Source organism: Gopherus flavomarginatus, chromosome 4 (assembly GCF_025201925.1).
Source record: "Gopherus flavomarginatus isolate rGopFla2 chromosome 4, rGopFla2.mat.asm, whole genome shotgun sequence".
Lineage (NCBI taxonomy): Eukaryota > Metazoa > Chordata > Testudines > Testudinidae > Gopherus > Gopherus flavomarginatus.
Genome location: NC_066620.1, coordinates 98,465,308 through 98,480,867, shown reverse-complemented (window position 1 = coordinate 98,480,867; position 15,560 = coordinate 98,465,308). Strand labels below are relative to the sequence as shown.

General features: G+C 37.2%; 1 protein-coding gene across 1 annotated transcript in view; it reads right to left on the bottom strand.

The window, feature by feature from the left end:
• Window positions 1-8,591: 8,591 nt before the first annotated feature.
• Window positions 8,592-15,560, bottom strand: part of NOX3 (NADPH oxidase 3) — a 46,271-nt gene continuing 39,302 nt past the window's right edge. Inside the window, exons 12-13 of the mRNA XM_050949713.1 lie at window positions 12,937-13,061; window positions 8,592-8,755 (exon numbers count right to left, since the gene is read on the bottom strand). Coding sequence (XP_050805670.1) covers window positions 8,629-8,755; window positions 12,937-13,061 — 252 coding nt within the window. The 3' untranslated portion in view covers window positions 8,592-8,628. The remainder of the gene's footprint in view (window positions 8,756-12,936; window positions 13,062-15,560) is intronic.

The window sequence follows — 15,560 nt, the reverse complement described above, 5'->3', positions numbered from 1 at the left end:
CAAATGTATTCGGGTGCCTACTTCCTATTGATTTCAATAGCAGTTTGAGACCAAAATACCTTTGAGGATCTGGGCCTTGAGCACTTTTGAAAATTTTACCCTTTGTACTCTCGTGTACTGAGGAAAACTCCTGTAATATTACAAATATAATACGACTCAGCTGATAACAGTCCAATACAGTGTTACTAGCAGGTCTTGTTTCATAGTCAAATATATTTAATAGGAATGCAAATTAATTAAAAGTTACATGGAATTTCAATTGTGGATCACTTCCCAAGTTAAAACTATTTTGCAAAAATGTATAGGTAGTTTGCAAACACTTCAGATACAAATTTCCTATGGAAACAAACTTTTTCCTATTCTTCCAAGTAAAAGAACATGCTCTTGTTTTTTATTTTAGCATTGTTCCAGATGGCGGTATGATTACATAATTTATCCAAACTTCCTTATTATACTTTGATATTAGGCTACTGAACCTTTTCCTTGGAGCAACTATGCAGGATTGAACTGGCAAAGATGCCATTTCTAGAGCTTCTACATGTATCCAAGTAAGAAGTAGCTCAGAGGTAAAAGAAAAAGAGGCAGTTGTGAAAAATATGTTGCAATATAATATAATTCTCCATCTGGAAGCCTTATGTCACCTTTTGTTTTTATGAGCAGCAAATTTTTCTGCTTACCATAGAAGGTCTTTTCCCTTACCATAGAAGGATTTGAATCGTGCTGAATCCTTTTAAAGTGACTGGGTGGAATTTTAAGTGGCAGCATACTAAAAATTAATTTATCTGTGGAACTACTATCATTTTGATGGTTCGGGTTCAACCCTACAATGAGAGCATCAATTAGCTCCAGTTCATGAAGCAAGCTTTCAGTAACTGGATTCCCAGATTGATAATGTCTCATAGCATAGTTTCCAATCCTCTGTTGAACAATTTGTCCAAGTGCTTCATGACTTTGGCAGCCAATGGAATTTAATTTATGTAGTAAAGTATGAGGGCAGTTTTGGACAAGGGAAGTACTTCACTTTTTTTGTAAATTTACTTTATACACAGAGAATTTTGAAAATTAATTATCCGCTTTTCTCAGACGAGCTTTGGATTTCTCTGTGTAAACTAACACCAGTCGAGAGAAGTAAGATATCTGCATAGTAAAGTGCCTTATGTTTACCCATCCCATTGCAACTACCGTTTTCTGATTACTTCTTGAAGAAGTAAAATGTGCTAAAAATGCCCCCATTAATTGTATAGAAAATAGTGAGTGGAGTGAGAAAGGACGAATTTACTGATGTAAAGAACAGTGTCACAGATACAGCATTAAATATACTTTCAAGGCAGGACAATAACCAATTACCATCAGATGGTAGTTGTACACTCACTAGCCTGGATTTCTACACAGCCAGTAACAGAGGTGATAAAGAATTAGGATGAAGACTTTAAACCTGATTCAGATAAGATTTATCTTAAGCTGTTAAAGGAGACTAGACAAGAGATGAACAGGAGATCTACATCTGTAATCTTAGAAAATTCTTTAAGTATGAGTGAGGTAAGAGAAGTCTGAAAGCAAGGAAATGCACTGCAGAAAGTATGAAGAGTCATAAAGGGGATAAGTGCATCCCAGGAAACTGAAGCAGAACATTATTTATTTACTTAACTCTATTCTTTGCCATTGTATATTCTCTACATGAAATATTTAAAAAGAGTCTTTCATCCTGTTGAAAACTCTCTTGATATACCATACATAAAAATTAAACCTCAGCTATCCTGATAGAGCTGTGCTCTGAAGCACAAGGTCTGATCCTGCTACCATATAAGCCACTGAATGTTTTACTATGCCCTTTGCTGAAAGTATGAGCTCGTGCTAAGTCTTGTTCCTGTTCTCTCATTAGGGTAAAAAGTGCCAGGACAAAAATCCATGCTCAGGTGTTTGGATAATATTGCTTATTAAAGACTTTTTTAAAAGCCCTCTTTCTTTCTCTCCCCATCTTGGTTGTACATTTTTAATCCACTTTGTAATATTCTAAATCTATTTCTCTCTATATATATCTTATTTTAACTCATAATCTCACTTAGAATTCAGCCCATTTTTAACCATTGATGTCATTACAAGTTCAGTGTATTTCTCTCAGTTACTTTACTGAAGAAATCTATTGTATGTCACAGCATCTACTTGGCACAGAGGCATTTTGTCATATACGTACATCTGTTTATTAGGAATACAAAATATTTGTCATTAAAAACATCTTAGCTGCTGGGCTAAGAATAGATTAGGTTAATGGTAATATAGTTTCCAAAAATGGCTGAAATTAGTGAGATATTTAAGGGACAGATTCAGGCTGACTCTGCTAAGGTGATCAGGCAGGTAAGGAGAGTCATAGGCCCACCTTTACACCTCTGGAGAGCAGAGTCAGAAATAGAACCCAGAAGTGGAGCTGAGTCAATGATGGATTTTTTGTTTTTTTGGCAATTTAGAAAAGCAAAAATAATCATTTGGAGTCAAACAAAATGATTTGTTTTGCCTAAATAGAAATGTTTTGTTTTAATGTTGATCATTTTTTAAAAATTGTTTTGAAATAAAATTAAAGGAAGGTTTGAAATGTAATATTTCAAACCACAAGGGCAAAACGTTTCATTTAAAAAATGTCAAAATTAAGCCTTTCAACTTTTTTCTGATATTGTTTTGTTTTCTAATAGAAACAATTTGGCAAAATTAATGTACATTTATGAAATATTTCAATGTCACTGAATTTGCATTTTTCACCCCCCAAAAAGTTTTATCTGAAAAACGTTCCTCTGATTTACCCAGGAATCCTAACTCTTTTCCTCAGCAAAAGAGCCTCTTGTTTGTGCATCACTTTCTGTGAGCTATGTAGGGTGGTGATCTAGCATAGCACTTAGGCATATGCTTAACTTTAAGCATGTGACTAGTCCCATTGGAGTCAAGAGGACATACTGACCATTGAAGTCAAGGGGACTATTCAGATGCTTAAGTGCTTTGCTGGATCAGGGCCTAGAGCAGTAACTTTGAATTCTGTTATGTATTTGTGTCCTTTCTCAAAAAAACATCTCACTGCTTATGGGCTGCATTATTAATCTTTACATGTATGTATAGGAATAAGATAACCGGCATGTAACAAAGCACTAAGATATTCATTATAGACAAATCTGACCATTTCAGTCATTTGAACTAAATTCAATTTTTCTCTTTTTTAAAAAGTTTAGTGTTTGATATTTGTAGAATATCATTTGTGCTGATGTTGATTAACGGTACCAAATTTTACTGTCCTCACTTGGACAAAACTCCAGTTAATTTAATTGACTAAGCTCTTATGCAGTGATCCTGCATAATGCGGAGAACCTTCAATTTCTTTGGACTTCCTGTATGTTCCATTAGCTCAGCACCTCTCAGAATTAGACCATTTGTTCATAAACTGGTTTGGGTTCCTTGCGTGAAAAGTTATTCGTAAGTAGAATGTATTATATTATTATAACATATTTATGGTAATATATATAGATTCCCTATTTTTATGTGATTACACTCCACCAGCCATACTATGGAATGTCATCTTTTGTAATGCTGATCATACCTACCATAACAAGTAGTAATAGTACAGCCCTTTAGAAGAAATGGCATACTGGATTGTCTAAACTTTCAAAGGCCAATCCAACTAGATCTAGTTATTTTGCACATGGTTTATATTCAAAGGACTCCATGTGTTGACCAGTGTCACAGCATATATTTTTGTTTGTTTCATCCTTTGATATTACGTTCAGAGTTGTCAAATTGCATCTTGTCTGCTGAGTAAGAAATCTTAAAAAAAAGGATCTTAAATGGCTAGCAGTGCATTTGTATGCATTCTACATAGCCTTCTGAATTTTTCACTGCTACGTGAACTCAGAAAATTGCATGGCTAGTTTATTAATATTAATGTGCAATGGTGGTTGTTCAATGTAGACATTTTTATGTAAATGGCACATAGTCTTATAGTAATGTATAATTAATGAGTGTTCTGTGTTGCAGGACTGATCAGGTATCAATGGCCTTTTTAATTTGAGGTTTCTCTTTTTTTATCTTAATCAATTTTTTACGATGCATGAGTGAGTATTGTCCTCATGCTAATGGGCATTGGCTTCAGTCAGATACTGTGCAGGCAGGAGTTTTGTGCTACTTCTCACACATGTTTATGCCAAATGTACTGTTTTGACCCACAACTCTTTTGAGTTCTCCTTGAACTGGGAATGCCCACCATGCCAACTCACATGGTGGTTTTGTGAGATGCTCAAAAAGGAACTAGTATGAGATCATTATACTTGTATTTGACTTGTCAACAAAGGCAGAATTTGTAAAAAGTTTTTTTTAATAAGAATAAATATTATTTGTGAACAGATATTCAATATTCATGTCAAAAACTAAATGGCTTTTTGCGTGTGTTGTAACTGCCATCCACATACACCAGTGTTGGCTAAAATATGTTTATTTATGTGACGACAGTACTAGAAATTGTATTTTCTTGGTTCTTTTCTGTGCCGCACTCAACAAAGGTACTAGGCCAACATTTTCAAACTTAGGTGCCTAAGTTGAAGGTACTCAACCACCTCTGAAAATCAGATCACTTAAAGTATCATTATATGGTCCTAGCTATGTAATTTTAGGCATCCAAGTTTTCAGATTTTGGCCTTTAATATTAAAGAATAAAATTCTAGATAAGCAGTCAAGAAGGACTAGCGAAGATCCAATAAAAGTATAAGTAGGATCAGTGTTCAGATCCCAACCTTGAGCCCTGTCTCTACAGCAACCCCCTATGACTATAAGGATATGTCTAAACTTTGAGCTAGAGGTGTATGTTCCAGCCTGGGGAGACATACCTGTGTTAACTCTAATCAGGCTAAAAAAGTAAGAGTATAGCTGCAGTTGTGTGAGCAGCAAGATGGGTTAGCCGTCAGAATATGCACCCGTGTGAGATGCTAGGCACATACTCATGGTGGCTGGCCCCTCCCACCACTCATGCTGTCAGGGCTACACTCTATTTTTAGCATGCTCTATTTTTAGTCACGCCTCCTTGCCCTTGTTGGACTTGCTCCCAAGTGGAAGGAGCATTCAAAAGGGAACATCTCAGCTCAGCCTGGGCTGACTGAGGAGGAGAGTGGTTGTGTGCAAAAGCCTCCTGCCAGGAAGTCGCTGGGACTCCAAGCCCTTGAGGCCTACCTGAGCTGCAGGAAGTCAGTTGATTACAGGAACCAAAGGGGATGACTTGCTGTTACCAGTGGAGGAGCTGTTGGAGACAGAGCAGAGGGAACATAAGAGGGAACCCATCCTAACTCTGGAGGGAATGGGATGAGGGTAGGAAGCGACCCAGGGAACGTGCCTGGGGATATTTGGACCTGAACCCAGTGTCAGGGCATCTGGTTTTGAAGGGCCCTGGGTCGGAACCTGGTGAAATAGTGTGGGCCTGGGTTCTCTTACCCTCATCACTCTTGCCACTGGGTGATATTGCTGTTAGGCAAAGCGGCCTCTTGGACTCTTGCCACTGGGTGATACTGACTCTGTGATATTGCCACTAGACAAAGTGGCCCCTGGAATCCCCACTATTGGGCATTATATCCCAGAGCATCATTACTGGGCAGCACTGTTGTCCCAGTACACCCAATCAGCACTCCCCAACAGTATCAGATAGCATATTTATAAACCTTTTAAAGAGCTTGCCTTCACTAGGAAAACAATTGTATTTTCAAAACATATTAACTAACCTGTGTTAGTCATCATGTATTAAAACCATAACACAGACAAGGCAATTTGCATTTTAACTTGTGTCAAAATACAGCCCTGGTTGGTTCTTACCAGTTAACTCATGTTAAAATACAAATTTCCTGCCTCTATTAGAGTTTTAACATAAGTTAACTAACATGTTAGTTCACGTATTCTGAAAACACTGTTTTCCCTAATGTGGACAAAGCGTTACCCAGGGAGAACATTGCTCAACTCCCCATTGTTAATCTGAAGATTCAGAATTGCAGAATTTCTGGGGCAGAGAATGATAAGGGTCACCATAAGTTACAAATGGAAGAAGAGCAGCTGGATACTGCTATTTGTCTGAATGGGCCTAAACTCATCTAATTTTCAAAACAAAACAGGTTTGGTTCTAATAAGTACTTGGATGGGTGACAGTCTGAGAATGCTATGCTTTCTAGGCTTGTTGCTTTTTTGTAACAAGCTGTAACTTCTTCAGATCTCATAAGCAAAGCAAGTTTGTTTATGGCCTGTATCTGGGTGAGACACTTCCAAAGGGAAAATTAAAGTCTGTGGACTGCACACTTCTGCTATGCACAAGAGCGCTGCTGCTAGAGTCCATCTCTTACAACATTGTTTTTGGCAGTTATGGTTTCACTTCTCGTCTCATCACTTTGTTTTTCATATTCACATTCACATTCAAGTAATTTCCGCTAAAAAAACTCCAGTGCATGGTTGAGAAGAACAACACAAATGTCAGGTAACAGTCATTTAAAACTATCCCCTTTCCAGGACAGCTCTCTTTGGATAAACTTCAATAAATTCTCCTGCTAATCTGGACTATCTAAACCTTTTGAAAGTCCCATTCTTTTTTTGAAGTTTACAATATTTGGTTTTGCCCAAATACAGCACTTTATCATACCAGAATGAAAGATGGAGGGGATCCCTTATAATTATACAGTGTATATAATATGATGGAATGCAGTAAATTTGGCAGACCCTGTTTCATCTTTTAGTGTAAAATGGGGCAATTTTCATTACACAGTTTCCATTGCACAGAGGATTTTTTGAGGAAAAAATCCCAGAGCATGTAAAATCATATATTCTAAATTATACTTATTGGTGAATACAAGTGCACAATTTAAATTCTTATATTAAATCTGTTGGTAACGTTAATTTTATCGTAAGGTCCAAATAATTAATCTGTAGGTATGGGATTCTGATTACTTGATTGACTGTCACATTAGACAGTCTGAGATGAGGCTGTGCTGTTTTGACTGTATTTTATTTACTACTATTTTTCTCTACAGTCATGATCACTTCCCACTGAAGAAGCTGAATGGACAAATCCATGAAGACATGTTTCATTTTCCCTGACAGCAGATTAGGGTGACCAGATGTCCCGATTTTATAGGGACAGTACTGGTTTTGGGGTCTTTTTCTTATATATGCTCCTATTACCCCCATCCCCTGTCCTGATTTTTCACACTTGCTGTCTGGCCACCCTACAGCAGATGTTTTCATACATAAACACAATAACAGAGTAATTACATATACATTCACATTATTATAGCTGCTGAGTGCTCAGTGCTGCTCAAAACAAGGCAGTAAGCCAAATCTTCCTAGTTTCCATTTTGATTTAAATTATATTCATAATAAAGGGATTTTCATTCAACCTAAATGCAGTTTCATTCTAGTCTGAGAAACCTTCTCACTTTTTATTATTATTATTATTATTGTTATTATTCTTTTCCTTTTATTCCAGGTCACTCAGCCCAGATACAAGTGAAATTCTCCTCTGGTGGTGATAACAATGATGCTACTCAATGAACTATAACAAGGGCTCTAAATGCATCTCTTGTAGCATACCACAGTGATTTGCAAAAGTGGGAATAAATCAAAGCAGTGAAGAGATGCCACGTTGAGCCAGAAGCTAAATGTTACATCTTGTTGCATGAAGTAAGGGAGAACAGATCCTGTTTTTCTGGCAGCACAATATCTTTGTGCTTGTTACCTCAGATCCAGCCCCATTAAAATAATAATTCAGAATCTACAGGAGATTGTCACCTCTTTCTGTCATGCAATGGCAGCTGGTATTGGTGCTTACACACATTCCTCATTCCCTTCAAGATTTTCAACACACAAAAAAGAAGTTTAATTTATAGTTAAAAAATAAGAGTCAGCTTACCCTGAGGCTCATCACTGGCACCAGGGGGGAAAAAAAGATAAATGCCTCTAGGTGAACTGGCAGAGATGCTAATTCTCCATTCACTTTACCGCTACACTATATGCACCACATTAATCATTTCACAGACATTTCAGAAAACTTGCACAATTTTCAAATAAAGATGCATCGTCTTCAACTCAATAATAATACAACTATATCTTGTAGCCTCAGCTTAGTTCATACAAACTCCATCCCCAAACAGGAGATTTATAAAATATTCCTAAAGTCCTCTGGGATGTAATGTTTATCCTTATGTGTTTGTTTGTCTATATAGTTTTGTCTTCTCTAGTGAATATTTTTCCATGTGTTTGTACGTATATAATATTGTCATTTGTCTTATTCAACTGCTAACACACTTGGGATGTTTTCTGCTTCACAGTTTTATTGCATGGATGGGTAAATGCATTATATGATCCCTATGAACTGTGTTTTACACCTCAGTACAAATCTAATATATTTTTTGCTTTTGTTTTTTTTAAATAGAGCATAGCTGCATCTTCTACTAACATGTAAATTCTGTGGGGATTTCATGTTTTTAGTTTTAATTTTTTTTAAAAACTCTGAATTATAAAGACACTTGGGCCCAGATCCTCAACTATATTAGACCCCTAACTCCCACTGATTTCACTGAAAAAGCATACAATACGATGATATCAATTATAAAGTTTCAAAAATACTGTTTAGAAACTTTCCTTGTTATAGTGAAACTGAACACCCCTAGGATCAGCTGATGAATACAAGTTGCACCTCTTTTGAAGGATCTTGGAGAGAGCTTTGGGTCCACAGAAGAAAACACCGATGCTGTTGCTGCAGCAATAACAAAAAGATAACAAAACAAAACAAATAAACTACATCTTTTGACAATCCTCAGTTTTGTTTGAATCTTTAAAATGGCCTTTTGACAAATGCATTTTAAAAGTTTTGCCCATGTTCATTTCACAAAATATTATTTTAAAACTATCTTTATTTTTAATTCTTCGTTAGTGTTTATTACATTTTATTGCAGTGTTCAACTGGATTGCTATAGCTGAGGTTGCAAAAAAACGTTTTTAATGATAACTCTCTGTTTTCACATTGTCATAGTTTTACAAAAAAAAATACTCTATGGGCTGAAATTTTCCATTTTTTGTCTCTAAGTGGAAATATTTTTAAAAAATGCACAAAATCCCTGCAGTTATTTTTGAGTTCTATGAAGATGAAAAAAATACACATTTTTGCCCACAGACACAATTTAAAAGTGGCTGAATTTTGAAACTTGACATGTAAGTAGTCCTCATAGATGAATAAGTGCATGCCCAAGTATGCAAATATCTAGGCAATGATGTTTACAGACAATAGAAAAATAGCTATTTTCTGCACAATAGAATATATCATTGTTTGAGAGTTTGCTTTTAAAAAGACACTGCACATATCCATTAAACATATAAAGTACACACTCATTAGCTGTGCACGTACTGGAGTAAATTTTCAGAATTTGTGCCATTAGAGCAGGCAGCTAAATCTGCAGCAATGAGGTACAACTGATGTTTGCTCCCAATAAGCTTTCTCAAAGGAAAGTGCAAATGAGGTTCAAGTGAATTCTATCCACAAAAACAGTGTTGCAGAAGTGTTAATACTGTACCAAGAACATGTGCCCACCATTGAATTTCCAAAGCACACCTATGCCTAAGTGGGAACTGGAGTTCCAAAACGTTTGCACCAGCAATTGCACCTATAAGAGCTTGGAATGGCTAAGAATCTGATTGCTGCTGCTGCCCCGGTCTCTAGCTGGACAGTCCTAGCTCTGTACTCTGGAGCAGGTGTGAATGGTGGATTCATGGTGTAGTACAGCAGTTCTCAAACTGTGGGTCAGGACCCCAAAGTGGGTCACAACCCCATTTGCCATGGCTGGCTTAGACTTGCTGGGGCCCAGGGCCAAAGGCTTTGGTCCTCCGTCCAGGGGTCATGCAGTAATTTTTATTGTCAGAAGAGGGTCGTGGTGCAATGAAGTTTGAGAACCTCTGGTGTAGTGTATACACCATCACTCTACTCCATCTGCAAAGAGACTGTGCATTGGAGAGAAGGGAGCCCATGTGGGCCTGGACTCAGTGGTATACAAGGGATGTAGAACCTGGACAGGAACAGCCCTAGTCATTTTGCTGGCCAAGTCAGAAAACATTTTTGGCACCCACTCTCCCCTAACAGTCAGGCAAAGAAAACCTAAAACATGGTTGGCCGATCAGTTGGGGAGGGGGAACCTAGCAGTCCAGTGTCTCTGGAAGTTGTTATAGTGCCCCTGGAAGCTGGTGCCCAGGGTGATGGCCCTGTTTGCCCCTAGAATCAGCCCTGAGTCTGATTACCTCAAGAAATCCATCTGCCCCTTTACCCACACACAGCAGAAACATGCTAATTCCTCTGCATCCTGAACCATCTGCATGTGCAAAGGGCATGGAGGAGGGGCAGTTTTTGCCCCATACAGGTCCAATAAAATGTTTCTCTCATGCCCTTTTTCCTTTAAAGGGTTCACATTTGACCTTAAGTGTGGCTGAGGCTCATAAGCAAATTCATAGATTCATAGGGACCACTGCAATCATCTAGTTTGATCTCTGTATAGCACAAGCCATAGAACTTCCCCCGCAATAATTCCTTTTGAACCACAGCATATCTTTTACAAAGAGATCCAATCTTGATTTTAAAATTGCCAGAGATGGAGAATACACTATGACACCTTGGTAAGTTGCTCCAATAGTTATTTACATTCACTTTTAAAAATTTAAACCTTATTTCTAGTCTGAATTTGTCTAGCTCCAACTTCCAGCCATTGGATCATGTTATACTTTGCTAGACTGAAGAGTCCATTATCAAATTTTTGTTCCTCTTGTAGATACTTACAGACTGTGATCAAGTCACCCCTTAACCTTCTCTTTATTAAGCTAAATAGATTAAACTCTGTGAATCTCTCACTATAATGTACGTTTTCTAATCCTTTAATCATTCTCATGGCTTTTCTCTGAACCTTCTCCAATTTATCAACATCTTTCTGGAATTGTGGACACCAGAACTGGACACAGTATACCAACAGTGGTCATACCAGTGCCAAATGCAAAGTTAAAAATAACCTCTTTATTCCTATTCAAGATTCCTCTCTTTATGCATGCAAGGATCGCATTAGCCTTTTTGGCCACAGCATCGCAATGGGAGCTCATGTTCAGTTGACCATTCGCCATGACCCCGAAATCTTTTTCAGAGTTGCTACTTCCCAGGACAGAGTCCCCCATCATGTAAGTATGGTCTACATTCTTTTTTCCTACCTGTATATATTTACAGTTAGCCATATTATTTGTTTGTTCTCAGCTTATCAAGCAAGCCACATCGCTTTGTATCCATGACCTGGCCTCATCACTATTTACCACTCCCCCAACTTTTTCATCCTCTGCATACTTATCAGGAATGATTTTATGTTTTCTTCCAGATTATTGATAAAAATGTTAAATAGCACAGGGACAAGAACTGATCCCTGTGAGTCCCCACTAGAAATACCTGCTTGATGATGATTCCCCATTTACAATTACATTTTGAGACCTATCAGTTAGCCAGCTTTCAATCCACTTAATGTGTGCCATGTTAATTTTATATCATTCTAGTTTTTTAATCCAAATGTTGTGTGATAGCAAGTCAAATGCCTTATAGAAGTCTGTTACATAAAAACTATTAACTTTGTCAACCAAACTTTTAATCTCATAAAAGTAGATATCAGGTTAGTTTTACCAGATCTGTTTTTCAAAAATCCATGTTAATTGACATTAATTATATTACCCTCCTTTAATTCTTTATTAATTGTGTCCTGTATCAGCCACTCCATTATCTTGCCTTGGATCGATGTCAGACTGACAGACCTATTATGACCAAATTCATGTTCCTAAAACTTCAGTGCTGGATTCTTAAGGAAGCATCATGACATTCAGGACTTCTCACCATCACCTTCTACTCTGTGCGTGAAAAGCAGCACAGAAAGTGTCTTTCTTGAAGATTTTTCACTTCACAACTATATTTTGAATATTATCAAATAATAAAGTTTAGACTACAAGTTAAATTTGACTGCAAACCTAAAATTTAAAAATATGATTTTGTAGTAGCAATATTTAACAAATAATAAAAAGGAAAAAATTATATTTTCTATTGTCAGCCCTTTGCCCATTTTTTAATCTTCCTTCTTATTTCCTGATTTGTATCCATCTTTACTTCTATCAATAGGTTTCTCTATTATTGTTATTTTTTCAATTTTATGGTATTCTTGAAGCTTACTCTTTTCTCTCTTCCCCTTCTAGCATTTTAGTTTTGTATTCATAAAAAAAATGTTTTTCCTTTTCCTTTCTCAACCCTTTCTCCTGAATGCAGGCCTTTAACTTGCATTAACAGGTAAATATTTGGAAATGGAAAAGAATCACAAAGATTCCAGAATTTTCTGGTGATGAACACAAAAATATTTCAAATTCTTTCTTCAAAGGCTTCCAGGAACAAAGAAGCTTTTCTCAGACCACTAGCAAATCCACTAGGTTCAAATGAACTGTCTTTGCCAGCAGAGATGAACTAATGACAGAACAGCGCAGTCTTACAATGGTAGCCAAATATGTTGGGAGAACAAACATATCCTTGACATCATAAGAAAAAAAATCACAGTTTATCTCTTTAATAACCATCTTCAAGGGAAATTAATGTTACTTTGTCCTTTGTGCAGAACAGTAATTGGATTGTGTGTTTCAATTATATCTGGCAAGGGCCAGGATATTGAAATACTTATAAATATTAGATTTTCTTATCCAAAAATTAGATTTTATTGGCATTCTCTTTCTGAGATTTCTTCATTAAAAGCTTCATTAAACATAAATCTTCTTTCCACATAGCAAAAAACTAAATTATTTTAAAAGGGTCATTTAAAAAGATTTGCCCTCCCACTGTTTATGTCGAAAAAGAGTTACATAATAAGGCTAGAAGCTAACCTGCCTTACCTAGGATGATTTTCTGCTATTTGCCTGAACTCAGTGTCCCAATTCGGCCTTCCATAGAAGGTCTTCTGTCTCAGACCAGTAATTACATCCATCTTTTCATCATCATGTAGAGCTATATGAGTAGCCTAAAGCAAAATGTACAGCAAGACAATAGTTTTAGAATCAATAACGTATATAGAGAGCAAAAAGTAAAGCAAAAATACTGTCTCTGAATAAAAGGTGGAAATATATATTACTTGGGGGGGGGGAACTTATAATTATCATCAGAGGGCAGCACTCTGCCCCTAAAGAGACAGAAGACTGGGGGCAGAACAATATTTTCAAAAGTGCCTAAGTGGCTTAGAAGACTAAATTCCATTTTCAAGAGTGACTTAAGTACATGGGCACCTAAGTCCTATTGACTTTCAATGAGACTTATTCCTAAGGCCCTGATCCTGAAAGGTATTTAGGTGCATCTGAGGGTCTGGGCCCAGGTCACTTTTGCAAACATGGACTTAGATTCCTAAGTTTCTTAGCAGCTTTTGAATATTTCCCGGTAGTTAAGTGGGTGATAACCATTCTAACGTTGAAAAGAAATTATTTGAGAAAGGAAAAACATAAGTAGTGAAGTAATGGTGATTTTTAAATAAATATTAGAAACTATATGCATTATAGGAATTCTACATGTATCCAGGATGTGTGTATTTTGAATTTTCAGTTGCTCACAGAGGAGGAGTCAAATTGGGTATGCACAAGTGGTGCACAACAGTCTACCACCCCTTTTATTTTTGTATTTGCCTAGAAAAGAACCTGCTTAAATATTTTGAACAACATTCCACCTCATACTTTCATACGGCATATACATACCATCATTAGCGGTGGCCAATGCTTTACCAATAGTATACTCTATGGTATCAGACAAGCAGCAATAACTTTCCTTTGTTAAGCTGATAAAGGAAATTTACTTGCAAGTAATTCTGCTTGCCATTTTCATTCCCCTTATTCCCCCAATAGTCTCCTTTCAGAAAACATTATTGCACCATCTGTAAGCAAGGAGGCAAAGAACCAAAGCTGATATTGAGGATTATCCACACCCATTTTAACCTCAGTTGAGAAACTTCCAGAACAAGTAAATAGATGTATTTTCTAAACTTGATATATAATAACCCATCTGTCCCATGCTCTATGTACACAGACTAAGCTCCCCAAGGTAGGGACCATTTCATCTTGTATGCGTGGAAAGTACTTAGCACATTGTAGGCACTATAGCAAACCAGTACATCAATAATAAACCAATTAACAAGACCATGTTAATTGATATTGCCATACCAGCAGAAGAAACAAAAAAGAAAGAGGAAGAGAAATGGAAAAGTATGAAGAACTCTGCCACGAAGTGGAATTATGATGGAAAACAGAACAAAGATGATTACAAGAGCACTTGGAGCAGTCCCTCAGGGTATGAATGAGCAGCTCAGGAATACAGTAGGTGTGCAAAACATCACGATTAGTGATCTCCAGAAGTCAGTGCTTGTAGGCTTTGTGAGAATATTAAGGAAAGTCAAAAGAGAACCAGAATATTGGAGCCCCTAAAATGCAGAAGTTCTGTGCACAATTTAACAAATGACTACCCAAACCTACAGAGTCAGTTTGTGGTCAGGATTTATTGGTGACTCATGGGAATAAATTTTTGATGGTAGCTTTCCCCTCTTTATGCTTAAAGATCTTATATGTTGTGAAGGTGAAAAAAATCCCTATGATGTCATACTGAGAGATAATAATAATAATTATTATTATACTGTAATATAATTAATAATATTATAATTAATATATATTATTATTTGATCCAACATAGCAATGCCTGTGTTCCTTTTCTCCTAAATAATATACAGGATTCCTATATGTAGACAGAAATAAGGCCTTTTTTTTCATTAAATGCACAGAAATGCAGTTATGTACATAATTTGCATGCAGATTTACTCTCTCTATAGGTTCTTATATTGCACCCATCACTGCATAGGTATTTAAAAAATCAAACATAAAATCTCTCTCCACTTTTCTCCCTCTGTAAGTAGGAGTAATGTGTTTGTTTGTATTATAGACTATTATTATTATCCTTGTGAAGAATTATTGAAGAAAAACTAAGTCAAGAAATTTGTTTGGAATTTAGTTCTGAATGTGGTGAGACCTGTGGTCATTATCTTTTGCAGGAGTGTATTCCCTAGGTTGGATGTGCTCATGAGACTCCTCTATTTCTTGACAGCTTCAGTGTTCTGGTGAGGCGTAGCAGTCACAGGAGGTCCTGCTAGCTTGGGCCAATCTTACGGAGGGCTTTGAACAGTGTTTTTCAAACTGGGGTTGTCACTTGTGCAGGGAAAGCCCCCGGTGGGCTGGGCTGGTTTGTTTACCTGCCCTGTTCACAGGTCCGGCCGATCGCAGCTCCCACTGGCCGCAGTTTGCCGCTGCAGGTCAATGAGAGCTTCTGGAAGCGGCAGAAAGTATCTCCCTCTGCCCGAAGCCAGTTCTAGCAGCTCCCATTGGCCTGCAGTTGCAAACTGCGGCCAGTGGGAGCCGCAATCAGCCGGACTTGCGGACGGGGCAGGTAAACAAACCTGCGCGGCCAGCCAAGGGCTTTCCCTACACAAACG